Raw genomic sequence first — 23,168 nt, 5'->3', positions numbered from 1 at the left:
ACCATCACTGGACCTAATCACATCAGCCACACCATCAGGGGCTCATTCACCTGCACGTCTACCAATGTGATATATGCCCAGCAATGCCCCTGTGCCATATACATTGGCCAAACTGGACAGTCTCTACGCAAAAGAATAAATGGACACAAATCTGACATCAGGAATCATAACACTCAAAAACCAGAAGGAGAACACTTCAACCTCTCTGGCCACTCAGTAATAGACCTGAAGGTGGCAATTTTGCAACAGAAAGGCTTCAAAAACAGACTCCAATGAGAAACTGCTGAGCTTGAATTGATTTGCAAATTAGATACCATTAACTCTGGCTTGAATAGAGACTGGGATTGGCTGAGTCATTACACTACTTGAATCTGTTTCCTTATGATAACTATCCTTACACCTCTTGTCAACTGTCTGTAATTGACCATCTTGATTTTCACTACAAAAGTTTTTTTCCTGCTGATAATAGGTCATTTTAATTAATTAGCCTCTTAGAACTGGTATGGCATCTTCTCTGTATGTGTGCATATATATATATATATATATATACATATATATATACTCTTATTATATGTTCCATGCTATGCATCTGATGAAGTGGGCTGTAGCCCATGAAAGCTTATGAACAAATAATGTGACAGACTTCAATATTGCTTTATATGGCAAATTTCACTCTGAGTTAACGTTCTTCACAGACCCAATGAGAGAGTGAGAGGGTACCAAGTAGTCCTGCTTGCATGTAACAGAGGAAATGATTTAATCAACACAGAGCATCCAACATCAACTGAGGAGTTGCAGGTGTTCTAACCCTGGTTTGGAAGAAGAGTTACTACAGGGGTCGGCAACGTTCGGCACGCAGCTCGCCAGGGTAAGCACCCTGGCGGGCCGGGCCAGTTTTATTTACCTGCTGACTCGGCAGATTCGGCCGATCGCGGCCCCCACTCGCCGCGGTTCGCTGTCCCGGGCCAATGGCGGCGGCGGGAAGCGGCGCGGGCCGAGGGATGTGCTGGCTGCGGCTTCCTGCCGCCCCCATTGGCCCGGGACGGCGAACCGCAGCCAGTGGGGGCCGCGATCGTCCGAACCTGCCGCGTCAGCAGGTAAATAAAACTGGCCCGGCCCGCCAGGGTGCTTATCCTGGTGAGCCACGTGCCGAACGTTGCCGACCCCTGAGTTACTACCTCTATTATGTTTTCTATCCAGGAACTTGGGATGTGCTTATCATTTAAGCATCTAGGTATGTTTTCACTCTATCCAGGTTTAAAACCCTAGTTCTGAATGTGAAGTGGTCATTATTGTTTCTTTTACAAATAACACTTCATCTGAAGTGCATAAGGCCGGGGAAAACATTCATTATAGCTTTGCTGTTGACCAACCACCAAATGATTAGCAAGTCTTTATTAGACATGTCCCTATCCACATGATAGCTGTTGCCAGTCCAGCAATCAAGGTTTTGATTTTTATTACTAATTTCAGGTTAGTGGAATGTCATTTTAAACAGTTCAGTTTCATAACTCATTCATTTTCATATCTCTGGTGGTAACCTCCCTGAAAACCTCATGAAGTTAGTCAGTGAGCATGTTTCTCTTATGGTCTTCCCCAATCTTACTGAATACTGAAACTCCAGAGGAGAAAAAAAAGGTAAGTAAATAGTTATCCAAATAAACAGGTTATCTATTGTACATTACCTATCACTTTCGAGTTACCTGAAGAAATGAATTTCTACAACAAACAGCTGTTTATGAAGATGCTCAAATGCCTTTGGTTAGTGACATTACAGAGAACCTATGTAAGAATCTGAAACTAACTGTCCAAGTTGCATCTGTTGAGAAGACAACTTTTTATCGGTAATAACTTACCTGGACAGTCCCCTTTCTATGTGGGTTTCAGCAATTAGCATGTCTGGAAGTAAGGATCCTGAACAAAGTGAGGCATTGGCATGTTATTTGTTAAGGAGTTCTCCCTTTTTTCTTGGGTGGAGAGGGAAGTTAAGGAGAGGATCATGAGAGAGCAAAACTTTCCAGATCTTTTATTTGGAACACTGTTGACCCATACATCCTTCTAAGATTTGGTGGCCTTTTACATTTCACCTAGTTCTTTTGGTGCAGTTGTAACCCACACACCTCCTGGGTATGGTGTTCTGTCCCCTCTAGTGGCAGTGAGACCACTTAGAGATTAACGATTCTGCTACAGCCTTAGCTAGGGGCCATGTGGCTTTTAGCTCATACAGTAGAGACTCATACACTAAGCTCCAAATGTCCCAGGTTCGATCCTGTCCCCTGACAACTGGGGCGGTTTTATACAGTCTCTATCATCCCATTATTTCACACATTTGCTTCATACTGGGAGATCAAAAAGGTGCATTCTTTAGAACCATAATGTGATTGGCATAGTACACATCACCGTTCACAAGTTATAACCAGAGCAAGAATTTGCAAAGCTAAAATGATTGATAATAGAGTGTGATATATTTTGAAGTGTGAAAATAAACCACTGAGAGTTGAAATTCTCCTTCTCTACCTGGAGCAGTGGTTCTCAACCTTTCTGGACTACTGTACCCCTTTCAGGAGTCTGATTTGTCTTGTGTACCCCAAGTTTCACCTCACTTAAAAACTACTTGATTACAAAATCAGATCTAAAATTACAAAAGTATCACAGCACACTGTTACTGAAAAAATGCTGACTTTCTCATTTTTACATTATAATTATAAAATAAATCAATTGGAATATAAATATTGTACTTACATTTCAGTGTATAGTATATAGAGCAGTATAAACAAGTCATTGTCTATGTCAGGGGTCTCAAAGTCAATGTACCTTAGGGCCAGTGCCAGTCCTCAAATCCTCCCAGCGGGCCAATGTCACTCATGCCACCCAGAACCCACCCCCCAAAAACTCCGCCCCCACTTGTCTGAGGCCCTGGAACAGAGTTTGGGCGGGGGGAGGAGGTTTGGGGTAGAGGATTGGAGTGCAGGCTTTGGGAGGGAGTTTGGGTGCAGAAGGGATGAGAGGCTGGGCTCTGGGAGGGAGTTTGGGTGGGGGAGGGGGTCTGGGGTGCAGGCTCTGGGATGGAATTTGGGGGCTGGGAGTGTGTGGGGAGGGGGTGCAGGCTCTGGGAGGGAATTTGTGGGCTGGGGGTTGTGGGGACTGGGCGTAGGCTCTGGGAGGGAGTTTGGAGGTGGGGGGGTGTGGGAAGGGTTGGGGATGCAGGCTCTGGGAGGGGGTCGGGGGTGCGGTGTTTACCTGGGGCTCCAAGGCGGGGCGGGCCGGAGGGTCTCTGTGCGCTTCTGCCCCCAGGCACCACCCCCACAGCGTCCCATTGACCGCAGGGGCACTCGGGCTGGGGGCAGCGTGCAGAGGCACAGCCCCGCACCACTCCTGGGCCACAGGGAGGGGCCGGCAGCCACTTGAGCAAGCAGGCAGTTGCCGCTCAGCTCCGCTGCGCTGCTGGGGCCCCTGAGGGGGGAGCGCCTGGGGCAGCAGGTGGGGCCAAGGGAGAGACCCGGCCCCAAAACTTCTGGAGTCCCACGGGCCACATTAGAGAGGCTCATGGGCTGCAGATGGCCCATGGGCCGGGAGTTTGAGACCCCTGGTCTATGTGAAATTTCAGTTTGCACTTACTCCGCTAGTGCTTTTTATGTAGCCTGTTGTAAAACTAGTCAAATATCTAAATGATTTGATGTACCCCTGGAAACCTCTATGTACCCCCCAGGGGGTACGTGTACCCCTGGTTGAGAACCACGGACCTAGAGAATCTAATTAATATGAATTTATAAAGGATACTATGCCCGATCCTTCCTCCTTTCCCAAGAGCAATCTTTCATTTCCTCTGTACTCCCCCTAAATGTTTATTAATTGAGTCTTGAAACCAAAAAAAAAATAAGTTAGTTTATTGCAAAAGATAATATCCCATTAAAACAGTCTAGAAATTTACAAAACATTACATTTGATTATTACATTTCTTTAGGAAGGTGCTCTGTATTTGAGCTAGCATAATTACCAAGTCTTGTGACTGTTCATAGGACAACTATATTTTTTATTGAACTACAGGGGGGGGGAAAGCTTCATAACCTTTGTAACCTATGTCATACCAGATTCAGGATTCTATTCATACATTTTGTTTTGTTTTTTAAAAAGGAAATAGATTGACTTTCTCTGTAAAACAGAGTAACTTCAAGTACAGTAATTTTGGTATATATAATGTCATATGCTGTACAGTATTTTACAAAGAGCTTGGTGTATTTCTCACATAAATATGTCAAATTTTTCATAACAGTCTACTTTATTTTTGTATACCAATGTTATCAAATGGGATCATTCTGTGTGTGTGTGTGTGTGTGTGTGTGTGTGTGTGTGTATTTTACTCCTCTTATGGGAGCTACTTTGAAACACTACACAGTAGACTGTTATGGTGTAGAATCTTTTCTGCCCAACATTAATAGTTTTGTTATCTACAAATCTATATATTTGTAGTCTAATCCTGATGTTACACAACTGAGCAGTATGTCTCTCTGTTCTCCTTTTTCCTATCTGATGCATTGTAATGGAAAGTCACACATCACATTTTGTTGTAGTTGTGTCACATATGCCCACTGGAGGATCTAAAGTACCTATTTGTAACCTGGTAATATGTTTTATTTATGTTGTCAATTTCTATGTTCAGGCTAAACAAAACAGAGAAAATAGCAAAGGAGCAATTTGAGTGACTTAATATCTCTTTAGCTCTTTTCTGTAACATCAGACATAGCGGATGTATCCATATGTCTGACACTTTTCCAGTGTGTTCTCTAATAGAAATCACCCTTTTGAGTGTAATGCTATGTAATACTATTGCAATGTAGGAGCTGAATATATAATTTTACAAAGAAATTCTATGAATCGTAGACTATGTAGACGTTTGTGTACAGTAGATGTACACATGCAGTATTGTGCCATTTTATTGCACAAATACGATGCCTGCTAAATTCTTTAGTGTAAGAGAAGCTTAGTTTTGCAGCTATATTTTTTTCTGTGTGATATGTACAATTATATGATTTTGTCCTTCTTTTACTGTGAATTGTAGTCAAGCAGTGCTTGAGACAGGTGTGGAATTAAATGGGCTAACTTAATATACTTAATCTTAACTTCTCCTGTACCCCCAGATTGAGTGCAGAAAACACTATTCAAGTCTAGAATGATGACAAAGAGAACCCCACCACAAGCTGGCAGTGCTAGCACACCCTGTAGAGAGGTTTTGATACTGCTAGGAAATGGTTAAGTGGCTGCTGTTCACTCGCTGAGACAGTTGGTGCTTTACACCATCCTCATATAATGGAGATGGGAGTGATTGTTTAGAAAGAGAGTATCTATGGGATGAAAGATCATTAGGTAGGGAACCCTAGGAGCAACCAAGCCTGAGGAGAAGGTGTGAGCTGAACTTTATCGCTTTTATGTTAAATTCTGTGATGATCACACTATACCTCTTGAATGGCTGAGTTTGGACTCAACAGAACGTGTGGACTGTGCTTGAATGAAAACTGGGAAGGAAATTGGTTCATTCTCTCCCTCAGCAGCAGGCTGCAATAGGAACTGCTGCAGGTACAAAGAGCCCACTGGCCAAGATAAGAAGCAGATAATTCACCATGGTACTGTGTGTTTATTATTTTTTTAAAATGTACATTTTAAAGAAAAAAATTAACAAAGATTGAAACACATCCCGAAGGGCTGGCAAGTGAAGAGTTAATTCCTTAGTAGAGGGGCTGCTTCTTCATTTTATGCTGGTAAAGAAAAAATAAACTCTGGGAGTGGAATATAGGACTGGTGATAGCTAAATCTAATGACCTTCCACTAAAGGTGCTAAGAGTCATGAAAACAGGAGAGTGGGAGAGCATTTTTTAGCCTGGAGAGTTGTTATAGCTTTTGATACAGCTCACGGATGTCCCTTTACCATGAGACACTCAGCGTTCAAAACTAGTTGGCTAGAAGGAATGCTATTGTACATAAGTAGAGCGTTCTGTATCTCTGTTATATAGACACACTGATACACAGTCAGTATGGAAGAATACTATAGGCGTGCCAGCATATAAAATGTGTATTTAAATGGGTGTGATAGTGGTGTACTCTAACAAGGGCTAAATTCTGACCCTACTTACCTCTACAAATCCTTATTGAAGAGGGCTTATGGGTATAACTAGGTCACAGTTTTGCTACTAGAATTTAAAGGGAGGTTTTCCTCTGAAAAAGGTTCCAGTGAATGGCATTGTGGATTCATTGTCCCTCAGTGACTTTCATATCTAATGTGTTTAATTCTTTCTAATTCCCAGTCCTGAAAACTCTCACTCAGCTGAGTCATGCTAATTTCTTTACTTTCCATGCCTCATCACCTCTAAACAAAGACCAGTTACATCTAAGCAAGCCCTATTGTGCTATGGTTCTGCCCTTAATGACTCCTGTGCAATCTTATTACCTTCAGTGGTTTTGTGCAGGTATAATTGATTGTCCTTAATACCTGGAACTTATTAAATGGTTTTGCTGATGTACAACAGTGAACAAAAGCTAACTTGTCCTCTTTCTTGGCATTACACACTAATGTAAAACGAGTAAAAGAAACATGAGCACTTTTGTCACTAAAGTAATAAGACTATACATCCCCCCAGGAATAAATCAGATGAGTAAGAATGTGCCATGTTAGTATATTAAAGTCTCTTTTCAGAGTGGGACTGCCCTATACTCTGCCACCTATAGTACTGTCAAGGCTTTAATGCTTGGCTATTAAATTTACTCTTCTGAAACTTTTCCCCTTTTTCTAAACATTTTTGCATGGAAAACAGCTATTTTTCTTGAAAAAAAAAAGTTTAACTTTTATATCTAGTTTTGACTAGTTGTCACAGCTATTTTTCTAAATTTTGAAAAATAGCTAAATTGAAATCTGCTCTACATTAACTTTTCTTAACATTTCTCTTAACACTAATCTGTATTAACATCAGAACATCAAAGTGTACAACTGGTTTGACACCCTCTGGGATGCTGTGAGTATGTTCTGTTGGATCAAAGAGGCATGTGTTGGGGCATTTTGAACTTGTGTGAAGGATCTTAGTTGCACAATGGTACAAACAGAGATAGAGATGTTTTATAAAGCGATTGCTTTTTAGGAAAGGATGTTAATAAATATGATTCTCCCCCTCCCCCAACCGCAGTAAAATAATTGTTAGTTTCTGAATAACACCAACAAAAAAAAAAAAGGAATCATGTCCAGTCTTGGATGCTATAGATTTTTAACTCTTACACTAGTGTAACAAATCAATCACTTGTGATATATATATATATATACAATCCATTGTATATATAATTTTAATGGATTGTCTCCCTTGGAGAGGAAGTTTTCTGAAAATCTGTGTCCCACCCCACAGTTTTTGGTTGCACCACTGGGGACAAGATCAGGGAATGACTTTTAGGCCATTTTGTTTGAAACTAAGCATGATGTGGGAATGCATATGGGTGCGGCTTCCTTTACTTTGATTGCTCTTGTTTTTATCAATTTAAATCACAACTTCAGCATTATTTGAAATTAAAAATTTTGCCTTCACAAAGCACATGAAGATGTCTTTTTGAATCAAAGAGATAGATTGCATCCCATTTCAAAATACTCGTGTCTTTATTCACTGAGCTTGTTAAATGAGCAAATTCCATTCTAAGCTTTTGAGTTTTCAAATACCTTCTTAGACATTTTTTAGTTTCCTGTTTGTGATTTCACAGTTGTACATATTAAAGCCTCTGTATATATGTTTTAATATCTTCTGAAATGTAGTCCTTCAATTCTGTATGTCAGCTAAAAGACATTCACATCCACCAGAAGCATTTCTTTTTCACCTTTTTTGTTTTTCGTCTTAATTCCTGTTTCTCAGGAATTGGATGGTCAGGTGGTAATTTGGGGGCTGGAGCCGTGGCAGGTGTTTGCTCCACTTGATCCAGTGTTTTCAAAACCTGATGAAATCTGCCTTCTTGTTGTCTGAAGTCATATTCCACACTATGGAATACATGGAAAAAATAAGTTAGTAAGTTGTAAATTACCAATTACAAGGAGAGAAATATGGAAAATATTTTTAGACTTTGCTGCAAAGAATATTTCCTCTTTCAGAGTTGACATGATAGAGGTTGACTCAAATTTAAACAATTGTAGGCTGTGCTGTTATGATGTGGTCCTGTGTAGCAATTGTTACTCAAGTGAGTCATCTTTACTCACATGAGGTGAAGGTTGTGGGATTGGGCCCAAGGTCATTCATTCAGAAATTAAGTAAATGCACAAATAGGAATATCCCTAAAAACCAAACCAGGATCAAGCAATCACAGCTGGGAGGTCTTACTCAATACAATTAGGCAACATTTTACTTCATTCCAATAACTATTCATGCATATGCTGCTTCATTCACCCATTTTTTTCCTTCTCAGATTATATAAACAAAAAAGAAAGCAAATTTGCCTACCATAGGTAGATACATTTATCTATATGTGTGTGTATCTGTGTATATATAAACATTTTCCTCGAACAATTTAAAAATTACCGTAATAATGAAATTGACCCATACAATTAATCTTCAGTATGCTATTTAATCCGTGGTAGCCCACATGTTCCATAGTATGGAAAGGTTGCTAATGCTGATTACTTTTTTATTACAGTGTAAAATGAATTGTCACATAAAAGCCTGTTTAAACTGTCAGTGAGTTAAGTTTACTAATGGTGTTTTTTTGTTTAATAGAAGATGTATTCTTGCTCCTGTGAGTGGGTGTCACTTGTCTTCAATGATTCTGCCTCATTGGGCTGCATTATTATTGACAAAGATGTCAAGGATCACCTGCATGCATTAATAGTAAACAGCTTAATCATAAAACAGAATTGCTTCAACTTTACTATACTTTTCTAAATAAGTCATTTCTTGACTGACGTTTTTCTTCCCATATTCATTGGTAGATAAGAGTAGCCATTTGATGCTGGTTGTCTTGAACACAAATGCCATATGTTAAAATTAATGAGCAGCATACTAAATATTCACCAAAAGAATCAAAATAACCTGTTTTATCATCAGTTTGTTGATTTAATACAACAGTATCATCAAAAGGCCTTAATCATGATCAAGGTTCTATCATGCTAAGTATTATAAACAAAAATTACATGCTATGGTTTCTGCCATGAAGTGTTTACATTAAAATCTAGAGACCAAGCACAACAAATGAATGTTACTAAAATCAGAGGGGATGGAGGATGAGGGTAAAAGTAATGAGAACATGGGTTTCTGTAGTCAGTGAGAGTTAGTTTGTGGTTCCAAACCATTTAAAATCTATTTGTGGGTGTATGTTTCAGCTATTCCCAACTGGGAATTACCTGTAAATGTTAAGTTAGAAGAGGGTTTTGAGGAAGAATTTGAATGAGTATAGGATAGTGGCCTTGCAGACTAGTTCAGGGAAGATGTTTGTTTCACATAGGGAGTGCAAAAGAAAACACACATGTCCTGGTAGGGAGTACTGGACATAGTCAATTCTGGTATCACTGGCAGAGTTGAGGGAGTGGGGGATGAGGATATGCAATAAGGCAAAAGAGTGAATAAGAGAGTGGCATAGCTGTGGATGCATTAAAAGTGAGGACAAGAAGACTGCACTTGTGCAGGAGAAGAGAAGGAGCTAGTGGAAGGATTAAAATGGGCATAGGGAAAATCCAATGGTCCAAACCACAAGTAACAGATGATTTTAGTAGTTCCTATTCGAATGGTCAGGAGGGGGAACCATATGGATGTTGGGGAGAGAAGATGACTTACAATCTTTTGCCAAATTGCCCTACAATCATGGGTGTCTTACAGTGCCTTGATACTGAAGGTCCCAGGGATGCTCACAATCAGCCCACAAGCATGCAGGTCATATTCTCAAGTGTCTGTGTGCTAGACAGGCCTGGTTCAGCATCTCTGACCCCAGCAGCCTGTCTGCAGCCCCACTCTGGCTCACACCAGCCTTGGTTACAAGCAGCAAGCGGACCCCAACACACTCCCAGTCCCCAATTTTCCCAGAACCATGTGCTTTGCAATGTCCAACCCTCTCTTGGAGAGGTCAGGGAAATAATAAGGTTCTTTTGTTCCTCTAAAGACACACAAAGAACACCACAGCTTATTAACTGGGGTAAATACACCCTTACATTTACATGAGTTGGTTTAAAAGAAAAAACAAAAACAAATTCATTGAGAAATAGGACACAGGTTAAGGGATGTCAAGTAAAAGGAATAAAGTTAGAGTTACAAGCAAATAAAAGTGAAAACATTAAAAAGTCTAAAACTTAATCTAGCAAGGTACAGGCTTTGTTCAAGATGGTTTCTCACCTATACTCAATTTCCAGAGACTCTGTCTTTGCTTATATTTTCCCACCATCAATGACTTTGTTTAAAGAGGCAGGATTATCTCTTGCTGTTTTTCCCTTCCTGGGGGCTTGCCATTCCCCTGCCGATTTCTTTGTAAATAGAGCTTCCATTGTTACTGATCACACTTTGCTTAATTTCTTTGTAGACAGGCAGATAGCTGCCTTCCTTCCTGTTTGGGGGAAAGCCTGTTTTTCCCTTGTTTGGTCACAGACTGGAAGCATAATGCTATTAAGTATCGATATTTTCTTCATATAGTGTTAATACTACATTTCACAATAATAGTGATCACCGGTGTGTGTCATAAGCTTTCTGAAGAGACCTCACTCTATACACCTTTATAATACTGTAATATTGTATACAATTAGTTGATTCCATTGCCTATCACTTGAGGTTCAGACCCCCTGTCTTTCTTGACCAGTAAACCTTGAAAATGGATTCTTCTGAGGGTTACCCCTCAAAGGAAAGTTTATTCAAGCTGTAGGGAAGGTGACATGGAGCCTAGTGATGAAGGAAGCTCCGTGCTCTTTCTTTCCCTGGGTGTTAGATTAATTTGTCGTCCCTCCCCCCGCCAATATGTAAAAATGGACCTTCATTGTCTTTGCCTGGAGATAGGGCTGGTCAGAGAATCAAATACACATTCCTTTGTCTAAGGCAAACCTGTTTACCAACTTCCCCTGACACGCCTGGTTTAAAAACACTTTAGTTAGAATTCCAGCATCTATTATAACTTTTTGTACACACCCTGTGCATACCTCATACAAAAATAATAATGATTAGTGAGTATATTTTGTACCAAGAGTATTACTGTAGTGCGTATGATGTGAATACAGGGGTGCTTAGTGTCTCAGTGGTTGGCTATAGTCAAGGCAGAATCTCTGTTCTCTTGTGATTAAATCTTTGTAGTTAGTCCTGGAGGATTCCTGTAGCTATAGAGAGAGACAACCTGAAGTGAATGTCTAGCAGCTGCTCAGGAGCCCTGCAGAGTGGTTCCCAAAACCGGGGTCTACCTGGCTAACTTAAGAAATTTATCAGGTCTAGAGAAGGAAGAGTTTAACGTAGCATCCAGATTTTGGGTCTAGGTGCTGGAGAAGATGGTTGTGACGTCAGCAGTGACAGAGAGAGTGGGGAGTGGAGGTTTCATGAAGAAGGTGAGGGTGGTGGAAGTGGTAGCAAGGAGTCAGAAATGGTGAATAGAGGGCTGGGATTGTGGTCACATGGGTCACTGAGGTGGGAAAAACAGAGCTGCTCGATTAGGAATATGGTAGAAATGTTGGAGGAGAGAATAAATTTGTAGTGGAGGAAGCCAGTGTTCTCATGGGACTTGATCCCTCTAGGGCCACTCAGTATCATGGGCACAGACATGGAGGACATGGATATTGTTGGTGAGCCAAGGATAGGATTTTGATGGGATGGTCCTGGAAGATGTAGAAAAAAGTGAAAGTCAAAGGTGATGGATAGAGCAGAGTTGAAATACTCAGCAGCTGATTCAGTAGAGGAGGTGAGTGGGAAGAACAGCACCATGAGAACTAAATATTTCATAATGTACATTTTGACATGTACTGGAGAGATTTGGGGGGGAAATGTTGCACAGTATGACACAAGCAAACCTACCGAAGAACATCTGGTGCCTGAGGGTCCCCCCGCAAACTTGATATAAAATATGCTCTGTAACTAAGTCTAATTCTGCAACCTCTATTCACATGAATAACCTTTATTTATGCTAGTAAGCCAATTGACTTCAACATGTCTGTTTATATAAGTCATGGGTTCAGTCTAGGTTAATGGGACTATTCATGTGTGTACAGGGTGTAGGAGCAGGCCCTCAGTTATCTTTTACAGGAAAAAAATGAAAGAAAAAGCTATCTTAATGAGAAAGGACCACAGAAGTTCCAGAGGAGTTATTAGTCATGCTTTTGTAAGCCACACTATCACTGATGTTCATGTAATTTGGTACACTTCTCCAGTCAGAACATGAGATCATCAAATCAGTTCCATATATTGTGTTTAGAGCAATCATTAACAAATTTCCTTCTGTGACTAATCTGGACTGTAATTTGAAAACCAAGAAGATTAGCAGGTGTACCTTAACTTCTTGACTTAATCTCAGGGCATTGTGTACCACAGGCTATCATGATATAATATGGTGAATTGCACAATACCTCCAACTTGCTTGGAGTTACCATAGAACTTATTACAGAATCAGATCAACCTCTAGGAGGGAACATATCAAGCTACAGTGACCAGATGTCCTGATTTTATAGGGACAGTCCCAATTGTTGGGTCTTTTTCTTATATAGGCTCCTATTACCCCCCACCCCGTCCTGATTTTTCAGACTTGCTGTCTGGTCACCCTATACCAAGCCAAGAGGAATGGGGGAGAGGTAAATTCTGCCAGCTTATCATCAGAGTTTGCATAGGGATAGGGTTTCCGTAGAAGCAACTGTCTCACTGATGTCATTTCCGTTGCCCAGCAGCACAGCATCTCCCGCATTTGCAGGTCAAGTCTTGATCAGCCCCTTACAACTTTGGGCTGGCACATGCTCAGTGCAGAGGGAATCTTTGAAGAATTTAGCTGCCTAATTAGAACTAGTCTTTATTGAGCATGTATGAATTAAGATTTTTCCAGGCTTCTAATTTAGGCAAATTTGGGTGAATTTTCACAGAAACAGCAAAAGCCCCATCCGCGACAAGCCAGTCTGATCCCCCCTGCCAAATTTCAATTACCTGATCTAAAGCAGGGAGGTGCTAGAGCTCCTTTGATTAAATAGTTATAAGAATTGTTTTAACATGGGCAAAACAACATATTTTCCCCTAATCCTGTTCTTGGAAATGGCTGAACCATTTTAGTTGAACCTTTCCACAAAAGCCTGAGGCAGATACATGGCATGGAAAATTTCCACGCAAACGATTTAACTTTGCCAAAATTTTATGAGCAGTTGAAAACAGTCTTCTCATGGAAGTGTCAGGCAACCTTAACCATACACAGAACTACAAGCTCCTCTCATAATAATAAATATTAAGTCTACAGAGTATGTAGATTATAACGATCTGCATTCCCTCTTTCCTGAACAGACAGAAACAAGTTGCAAGTACAATCTGGCTACATCTTAACTAGAAATTTCACAGTCTATTAGAGGTCTCAGAAAGGACGCACATTTCATAATAAGATATTATGATCCACTGGTCACTTGGGAATTAAGCATAGACATAAGCAAAATACCTAGACTTCTTCCCACGGTCATGCATGATTAATAACCATAAAAAATGAGTCCTCAAACAGCTTGTTTGTCACATAAACTATTTTCATTCTATATTGGAATCTAAATGAATCCCTTAAACAAATAAATTTATATATAAATTGATACATAAACTACGTGAAGTCTTCTGCATGTTCCTTATTCATAGTCGTCCATCATCCTTCATTTCTGGTCATTCTATCTCACCTGCTGCTGATATTTTTCCCTATTTTAACTTTGTGATCAAACACAGGATCATAAATGCTTCATTTTCTAAGAATGTCTGAGAGCGTCGCTGGCAACAATAGCACGCATAGGCAGCAATGGTCCATGGCCACACTGTATAGCTTTATTTTAGGCATCTTAAAGCTCCACAGTATTATTACTGATCTGGGGCAGCAAGGTTAATTGCAGATGACCACATGGCTGCCGCCATTCCATGGGCGGGCAATGTCCCCTCCTGACCTCAAGTCTAATCTCCAGTGCTTGATGTGTAGGGACATTATCTCCGAAGTAGGCTATATGTGCCAGGAAATGGTGACCAATGATGACTTAAAACCTCTCAACGTTAGTTGTCAATAATACATCCCTATTATTGATAAATCAAACCATCGTATGTCCAGTAGTCACTGCTGGTAAGGCATATAAAATGCCTCCAGCCTCCTGATGTCTTGCTCAAGCAATATCCATGTGATCACCGATCATGCAGTGGCTTTTCTCAGTAAACATGCTTCAGAATTCGTTGGTCTTCCATTCTAATAATGACTATACCGAGCAAGCTGCCGAAACTGTACTATTGCTGATGGAGGCAATTGCTGGGGTCACCTTTGAATATCCAGAGTTCTGATTTGAAGTGTCTTTCAAGTATCATAAAATGCAGGCTGTCTCAGCCCCTTTCTGCGGTTGAAATTTAATCTAGAAAAAGAAAATCTTGATTCGTTTTCACTTTAGACATTTGGCACTCACCGCTGAAAACTAAAAGGCCTTACAGTGAGGTAACTGTAGATTCTGTAAGATTCTGCAGTGAAAAACTTTCTTTTAAAACATTTGTACCCAGAGTAGCTATAAACTGTATCCAAATGTCACATATGTACAGCTGGGTCTAAAACATACAAAATGTATAGCTTCCTGTATGAGAGAATAAACCAAAACCAACCTGTCAGCTTTCTTCAGACCTTTAGTTTGAGCATCTTGGTCAATCCACTATCAATATCCCTCTGTAATTTGGAAATTTAAATAGCAAATTCTCCCCTGTTTATACTAAGCGTAATTACAAGTCTTAAAGTGTAGTCTCCCTTCTCACTAATAGAACCAAGAGAAAAATAGACACCATTTTTGTTTCTATGGAAACTTTTGACCCTTGCAATTTTCAAATGCTGTGCAGCAAATTCAGCTTGATGAATCATATTAAAGTCCACAGGAGTTGTATAATTTAGAGTATGTAATGTGACTTGACTTAGGCTATTCTCCTGGCATTCAAAACTATTACAGAATAACATAAATATGACATTGAACCAGATTATTTTTTAGTTCAAAACAATGTATTAATCCAAATAAAACATGTCAGTCCATTCTGACACATTTGACAAAGTACTGTATTTTCTTGAGCATAGGCTATAAAGAAACTGTATTTCCTTCAGCTATTGTCACTCTGCAAATGTGAGTTAGTGTATTATACTATTTCAGTGATTTCCACACAACTCCTATTAATGCTGACAGGAGTTCTGTACCTCGGAATACCTTTTCCAGACCTGAAGAAGAGTTCATAGACTTTAAGATCAGAAGGGACCATCGTGATCCTCTAGTCTGACCTCCTGCACATTGCAGGACACAGAACCTCACCCTCCCACTCCTGTAATAGACCCCTAACCTCTGACTGAGTTACTGAAGTCCTCAAATAATGATTTAAAGACTTCAAATTACAGAAAATCCACCATTTACACTAGTTTGAACCTGAAAGTGACCCATGCCCCATGTTGCAGAGGAAGGTGAAAAACACTCAGGGTCTCTGCCAATCTGACCCTGGGGACAATTCCTTCCTGACCCTGAGCATGTAGGCAAGACCCACCAAACAGATACCTGGGAAAGAATTCTCTGTAGTAACTCTGGGCTCTCCCCATCTAGTGTCCCATCACCAGCCATTGGAGACATTTTCTGCTAGCAGTTGCAGATCAGCTACATGCAGTAAGGAAAGAGTAGGCAGTCTCGTCATACCATCCCCTCCATAAACTTATCAAGCTCAGTCTTGAAGTCAGTTAGGTTTTTTGCCCCCAGTGCTCCCCTTGGAAGGCTGTTCCAGAACTTCACTCCTCTGATGGTTAGAAACCTTCATCTAATTTCAAGCCTAAACTTGTTGATGGCCAGTTTGTATTTATTTGTTCTTGTGTCCACATTGGCGCTTAACTTAAGTAACTCCTCTCCCTTCCTGGTATTTATCCCTCTGATGTATTTATAGAGAGCAATCATATCTCCAAACTCTTTGAGTCTCCTCTCATAAGGTAGGTTTTCCCTTCCTAGTAGCCCCTCTCTGCACCGGTTCTAGTTTAAATTCATCTTTCTTAAACATGGGAGACCAGAACTGCACACAGTATTCTAGATGAGATCTCACCAGTGCTTTGTATAATGGTACTAACACTTCCCTATCGCTATTAGAAATATCTCATCTGATGCATGCTAGAACTCCATTAGCCTTTTTCATGGCTGAATCACATTGGCGGCCTCATAGTTATCCTATGATCAACCAATGCACCCAGGTCTTTCTCTTCCTCTGTCTCTTCCAACTGATACTTCCCCAGTTTACCTCAAAAATTCTTGTTAGCCCTAAATGCATGACCTTGCAAACTGCACTATTAAATTTCATCCCATTTCTTTTACTCCAGTTTACAAGGTCATCCAGATTATTTTGTATTATATTCTGGTCGTCCTCTGTATTGGCAATACCTCCCAGCTTTGTGTCATCCACAAATTTTGTTAGCACGCTCCCACTTTTTGTGCCAAGATCAGTAATAAAAATGTTAAATAAGATTGGTCCCAAGACCGATCCCTGAGGAACTCCACTAGTAACCTCCCTCCAGCTGACAGTTCACCTTTCAGTATGACCCATTGTAGTCTCCTGTTTAACCAGTTCCTTATCTACCTTTCAATTCTCATATTAATTCCCATCCTTCTCCAATTTAACTACTAATTTCCCATGTGGAACTGTATCAAATGCCTTACTGAAATCTCTGTATAAGCTCGAAATCTTGTCTCTTTCACCCACAGAAGTTGGTCCAATTCATCTTGTCTCTCTAATATCCTGGGACCAATGCACCCACACAGCAAACATGAGTTCTGTAAGTGCATTGCCAGTGCAATATACTGACTGTTTTTGTAATGCATAATCTGCTGAGTTTGTGTTTTAATAATTGAAAGGATGCTGGTGTCTGTTAGTTCATGATCATATCTCTGAGATAATTCGAACTATCGCTAAGTATAAGGATTTCACAATGTAAATCAACACTGTATGAGTTGCTCTTTAATTAAAAAGACTGGAATTTCCATACCTAATCTGGCCATTAGTCAGTCTAGCCTGATGAATGTGCAAATCCTTAAATGTGAAGAACTCGGGGGTGATGGAGCAGAAATGACATGAAACCCTTGAATAAACAGTGTGTGATTGATATGGAGCTGCTCTGTAAAATAATTTTATGAATACTCTATGTTCAGCGGACTATTGGGATGTTTACTGCATGTTGGTGTAGTTTAATAGTGAGCTATTAGGAAACGAAGGTAGGAAGATTATAATGGCTCAAGATAAGACACCCCTCAGCAAATGCTTGAAGATTGTGAGACAATGGAAGAGCCTCTGACTTTGAGGAGTGGGGCTTGACCCACTGCAGAGGCCACTGAACAGTTTTTTAACAAGCACAGCCAAAGCCTGAGAACTAAGAAGACAGAGAACTTCTGGCTGAATAAAAAGTGACTCTCTCCATCTCCAGGGTGAGGCATGTTCAGACAGATACAGATACCTGCTCGGGTGTCTGAAGATGCTAGGCCTCCCCAGGCTATCACTGGGTGATGATAAGCCTATAGATAAAATAGACATGCAGGTAGACTGTTGAAATCCCTTCCCCAATGCTACTGTAAAAAGTCTATCAGATGCTAGGTGAGAAACATCTTAGTCTGCTGGTTTCTTATTCACTCCTGAGCAGGAGGTGGTTATCTTGAGCACAACCTGTCCCACAGTGCTGGCTGGCTGTAGGGAAGCTAGTAAACTTGTCTTTGCCCCCTCCATGTTTGGAGAGACCAGGAGTACTGAACATGGCAGTACAACCTCTGGGGAGCATTGATTAAATAGGATTTTACTTTAGTCACCCAACACTCCCAAAGTATCTTTTTATTATTAACAATGAAAGGGGGGGAAAGGTGGCTGTGTAGGTGGTTGGCTGGCTGAGTTCCTGTTGAAATGATTACTTAGTGTTGCTGGGATTTTACTGTTGTGTCAATTATGTTAAAGTGCCTCGAGCTTTGAATAGGCATCTTTTTATTATTTTAAATCTCAATAAATAAAATGGATATTGTATTAGAGATTTTATTAACTTTCTCTGGAATCAGGGAAACATAATTAATGTGTGTCCTAGAAAATCTAGAGTCTCATATCTAATAGTATCATCCCCGAACTGCTTTGGTGACCTGTAAGCTAATGCGGAGAAACAGCTGGTTTAAGTATAAATAGTTAAGGGTGAGAGGGAAAATAATTAAATCTCTCACAAGGAGTCTCCTGTGGGAAGGAGCCAGTCTGATGAGAAGCAATTTGTATCCTGGAAATGTTGCATGCAATGCTGGAATGTAAATTCAACCTAGAAAGCTGAATAGTTAACTTAAAAAAAAAAATTGTGATATTAAGTTAGAGTTCCAGGAAGTCTGGAGATGCTGGGGTAAAAGCTGTCACAATTTGCAGTTAATGGAGTGTTAGTTTATCATGTATTTAAAAACAGAACAAATTTAAAAATTTTTGTTTAACTTTGGAAGACAGAAGCAAAGACTCTAAAGTATGAATTTATAATTTTGGGAGTACTGCAAGAAACCAAACTAATCTCACTGTGGCATTTTGGTAGGTCTCCGAACCATTTAAAGCAACCTTATAAAGGGCTTATGGTCAATGTCATGTATATGCTGAGCTTCTGAGTTTGTTGCTTACCTTACATTAGGGAGACATGTTCAGTTACAGGAAATCAGTTATTCTCCCATTTGTAAAATCTAGACTGTCAAGCTGTATTGAGGACAAGTGGGGGAAGAAGTTGCATAAGGTTTAATTTAAGTTGAATCAGGGTAAAACAGATGTAACTTTCCCAGTTAAAACTTATCTCCTCTCCAAAAAAACCCCTTTTTTTAAACTTAATGGTAAACTTGGCTTAATTTAAAACTTTTCACACTCCATTGCATAACCATTAACACATCTTAAAAATACTGCATTAATTCTACTCTGATTTACTTGTGCTTAACTTTGTGTGTGTGAGAAGTCTCATTGAAATTGGGACGACTCATGCATAATATTAAGCATATGCATAAATCTTTGCGGGATTGGGGCCTTACTCCTCATGTGTGCCTTCTGAAATCAGTGAAGTTACGTGTGGGGTGAAGTGCTACTCAGTGGTAAGGGTTTCAGAATCCGGCCTTCTTATGTATTTCATCATGTAAGCAGAAATTATAATATATCAGCACCAAGGATGGTGGTTATTAAAATGCAAGAGCTAAAATCCAAAGGGTTAGGGTTAAATGTAATAAGTAGAATGTCAGGGTTAATTAAAGAAAATGCTAGTCTTAAATATCAGCAGAAACAGAAGAAGGTTCTGGTTTTTAAAGATGCTGAGTCTCGCAACTCTCACTTGAGGTCAGATAGGAGCCTGGTTGCTTAATCACTTTGGAAAATCAGGTGAAAAATATGCATAGAAATAGACATAAGGTTCAAATGAATCCTAATGAAAATATGGTTAGGTAGGGGGTTAAACATAAATAATAAAACTAGAGAAAAAATTGGAACTAACCACGTGGCTTATCCTGACCCTGACTATTTGCAAGGCTACTTGCACACCTTTCATATCTCTGTGTCTGTTTTTTGTATTTTCAGATGGTCAGCTCTTTGGGGCAGAGTTGGTGGCTTCCAATGGGTTTGTACAGTGGGTGGTACAATCAAGTCCTGATCCTGATTCAGGCCATATGTCACAGCTGAAATATATATATATTAAATTAAATGAATCAAATTTGTTCTTCTTACAAGGGAACTTTTCAGGAATGATCTTAAATTGAAAACATATGGTAGGCGAGAAGAAAGAAACAGCAGTGGGTTATCTAAAACCATAGAGGAAATGGGGAAGGTTCTCAGGGAAAGGTGGTGATATGCAGTTAGTTAAATGAGGATAGGAAGGTAAAATGATGTAAAAGGGACAAGGCACTAGTCAACAGAGTCACTTTAAAAAACTGAGCCTAGTGCTGTTCGTACGTGACAATGATAGCCCTGAGACTGAAGATTTCTATTTACAGAACAGCTACAGTAAGGGCAGCAGCTGTTCATGTTCCTGCCCTTGCCAAAGTGTCTGAGTGGCTTCCTGGAGAGACTATCTCTGGGGGCAAGAGGGTGATTCAGTCTTTATCTAATACTTGACCTCAGTACTCTGAGTTCCCATTGGTGTCAGTTGTGAAGTTATTTGTAATGTTGACACCTGTCCCCTGGGAACCAGATTGAAAGCCTCGGATCATTTAACATGGGCGGTTTAGTAGTTATCAGAGGTTAACAACTGCTGGTCACTATGGAGCTGGGCTGACTTTGAACTGGCAATGTAGGGGTGAAAGGTTCTTTATCCCAGTACCAGTCAACATAATCACCACCATAATCAGACTTGGTTGGACTTGAGAATAGCTACACAGATGGATTCAGGGGACCACTCAAGCATATGTAATGGAAGCTATTCCACTGGCAGTAGCTCAATGTATTGCTTTGGGAGTATCCAGGATAGACGAGGTTCACCAAGGGAAAAGTAGACTAATATGTGAAGCAAGGTTTATTGAGCAAAGGCTCAATATGTCAGCAATTGAAAAGGGTAAAGCATGCATATTGTACCTACAGATTACATATAGTGTGCATAGTTTGTACCGAAGAAAGAGATAGGCGTGTTTTGTCTCTTTCAGATTTCTGAAAAGGAAAGTTATCCCAGGAGTGTATAATAGTTTTGGACTGCAACTGCTTTGATTGCTTTTCTCTAACCCCCCCATAATGAGATACCTCCCTGAGAAGGATATGGGCATCACCTTCCAGCTGTTTTGTTTCTCTATATTGGAAGCTGTTCAGGCAGGGCGTCTCTCTTACTGTATGTATAGTTGGGGCACATAGGCACTACTCTAATACAAAGGAGGAAAAACAAGATCCAGCATTCTGCTACTGCCCTCCCTTCCTCACTGCAAGAACCTGTAACATAATTACTAAGAGCTTCTTTGTTGCGTAAGGTGACCAGGTGAGGATGAGCCTCATAGTTGGCCCTTAGGAAGAAGCTGTACTACAGAATGCCCAATTTTGCATTCCATGGCTACAGGTGAAGGGTTACTCTATTTCAGCATAGGGAACAGCCTCCAGTGCTATAGAGCCCAGGAGCCCTGCATAAATTCTTGGGGCCCAGCAACCTCTGAGGCTTTTTTCCCTTTTCCATAAGAGAGGCCTGATAATAGGATTGGGAACCAAAGGGACTCTTCTTAGTGTGACAAGGTGGGTGAGATAATATCTTAGTGTGACAGAAATGGCAATTATCTGCAATATCTTTGGGAGATCTTACTATATTCCGTTTATGTATCATTGTGGGCCAGGGATTGTATGGAATTCTGTGGGAGCAGGGGTGATTAGCAAATTCACTCAGGACCAGTACCACCGCCTGGAGACACTCACATATAGTTCAGACTGGATTCTCCAGAGACCAAGAGACAAAGAAAAGACTTTTGAATAAATAGTCTGAGTTTAAACTGACTCAGGGCCTTATTTCTCATCCAGCAAACAGACAGGATCTTCTGCCCAAGTGGGGGGCGGGACCCAATCCTTCCTGGGAAGGTTTGGAAGGACTTTGGCTTACTGAGGCACCATGAGACTGATGAGTTATCTATATGGTAAGCTTTTTAGCATGCATGTAGGTTCTTGTATTGTTTTTAATGTGTTTTCTCTGTTATGCTTTCATTTAAGAATAAATATACTTGCTTGGAAGGGATGTGTGGTAAATTATGCCTGCAGGAAATCATGCTTTTTACAGCCGCTGACCTGTCTAGGCAGTCTGGCTTGCTGGGAATATCACGGTGTAAGCAGGGAACTGTTCAGCCTGGAGAAACCCATTTGGGAAGAGGAGAGATGCAGGTCTCTGCCCAAAAGAGGTGACAGTTGAGGAGCTTGGAGCCTGGCTTGAGGGACCACAGAGGGGGAAAACAAGTGCAGTTACCCTGAACTATGGTGCTTAGACTTCCTCTGTGGCCTTGGGCAAGTTGCATGACTTCTCTGTGCAACTCCTTCCCATGTGCATAGGGGGGTGATATGTTCCTGCTTCGCAGGAGAGATGTGAGGATTAATGAGTTGTCTGTAAAGCACTTTGAAGCTGATAAATATCAATTTGGTTATCAGGAGTCCTAGTACTTCACAATTGAATAAGTCAGTGGTTCTCAAACTTTTGTACTGGTGACACCGTTCACATAGCAAACCTCTGAGTGCGACCCCCCCTTTATAACTTAAAAACACTTTTTTTTGTCCATTTAACACCATTATAAGTGCTGGAGGCAAAGTGGAGTTTTGGGTGAAGGTTGACAGCTCCTGACCCCCCATGTAATTTCCTCGCGACCCCCTGAGGGGTCCCGACCCCCAGTTTGAGGACCCCTGGAATAAGCAATTAATTTAGCAGTATGTTTGATACACTAAAGAATGAGTTACACACTACATACAATACTGAATTTGTGTGTGGAATTTATAGATTGTTGTGTAATAGAAATGCTTTTCAGAAAACAATGTTATATCAAGAGCACTTGGGGAGTTTATAATTTAATTTAAGTGTATATCCATAAACAATTCTAGAAAGTTAGGGCTGTTATAAGGGTGTGAAATGAGTCTTCTATCAGATTTCTTGAACTAAAGGCAACCTTTTTAAAATTCTGCTAAGATATTTGTTGAGCCTACTAAAATGTGTTAATAAATAGGCCTCACATATCAATGGGCATAGCTGGCACAAAACAGTGGAATTTTTTAGATCCAATTCATGGCCAATAAATCAAAGGTATTATTGAAAGGATTGTTTTAAATAGATAATGTAAATGTTTCTGGAGAAGTTACAGCCCCTGAAACATGCTAGATTTTTTTGACCTGATGGGAAAGGTTTCCCTGAAATATGCTTCTAATTAAGTTTTGTTCATTATTTATGCAGTGTAATTTCCATCTGCACCACTCTTCACATATCTGACTGGCAAGTTCATCACTTTCCAGAGTGCATCTGCATTTTGATTAGCCCTCAGAGAATTGCAGGTTTACTATGGCCATAAATAAACATGACAGCACTTC

The 23,168-nt window shown here is 40.3% G+C and overlaps 2 protein-coding genes across 2 annotated transcripts in view; one reads left to right on the top strand and one right to left on the bottom strand.

Moving 5' to 3' along the window:
- Positions 1-23,168, top strand: part of DOCK2 (dedicator of cytokinesis 2) — a 489,427-nt gene that overhangs the window by 213,730 nt on the left and 252,529 nt on the right. The gene's annotated exons all lie outside the window — the stretch shown is intronic.
- Positions 7,816-23,168, bottom strand: part of INSYN2B (inhibitory synaptic factor family member 2B) — a 29,685-nt gene continuing 14,332 nt past the window's right edge. The window contains exon 3 of the mRNA XM_024202795.1: positions 7,816-8,002. Coding sequence (XP_024058563.1) covers positions 7,816-8,002 — 187 coding nt within the window. The remainder of the gene's footprint in view (positions 8,003-23,168) is intronic.

The sequence above is a fragment of the Terrapene carolina genome, unplaced genomic scaffold, assembly GCF_002925995.2.
Source record: "Terrapene carolina triunguis isolate 2854851 unplaced genomic scaffold, T_m_triunguis-2.0 Scaffold838, whole genome shotgun sequence".
NCBI lineage: Eukaryota > Metazoa > Chordata > Testudines > Emydidae > Terrapene > Terrapene triunguis.
The sequence above is the reverse complement of the archived record's forward strand: the minus strand, read 5'-3'. Positions and strand labels throughout refer to the sequence as shown.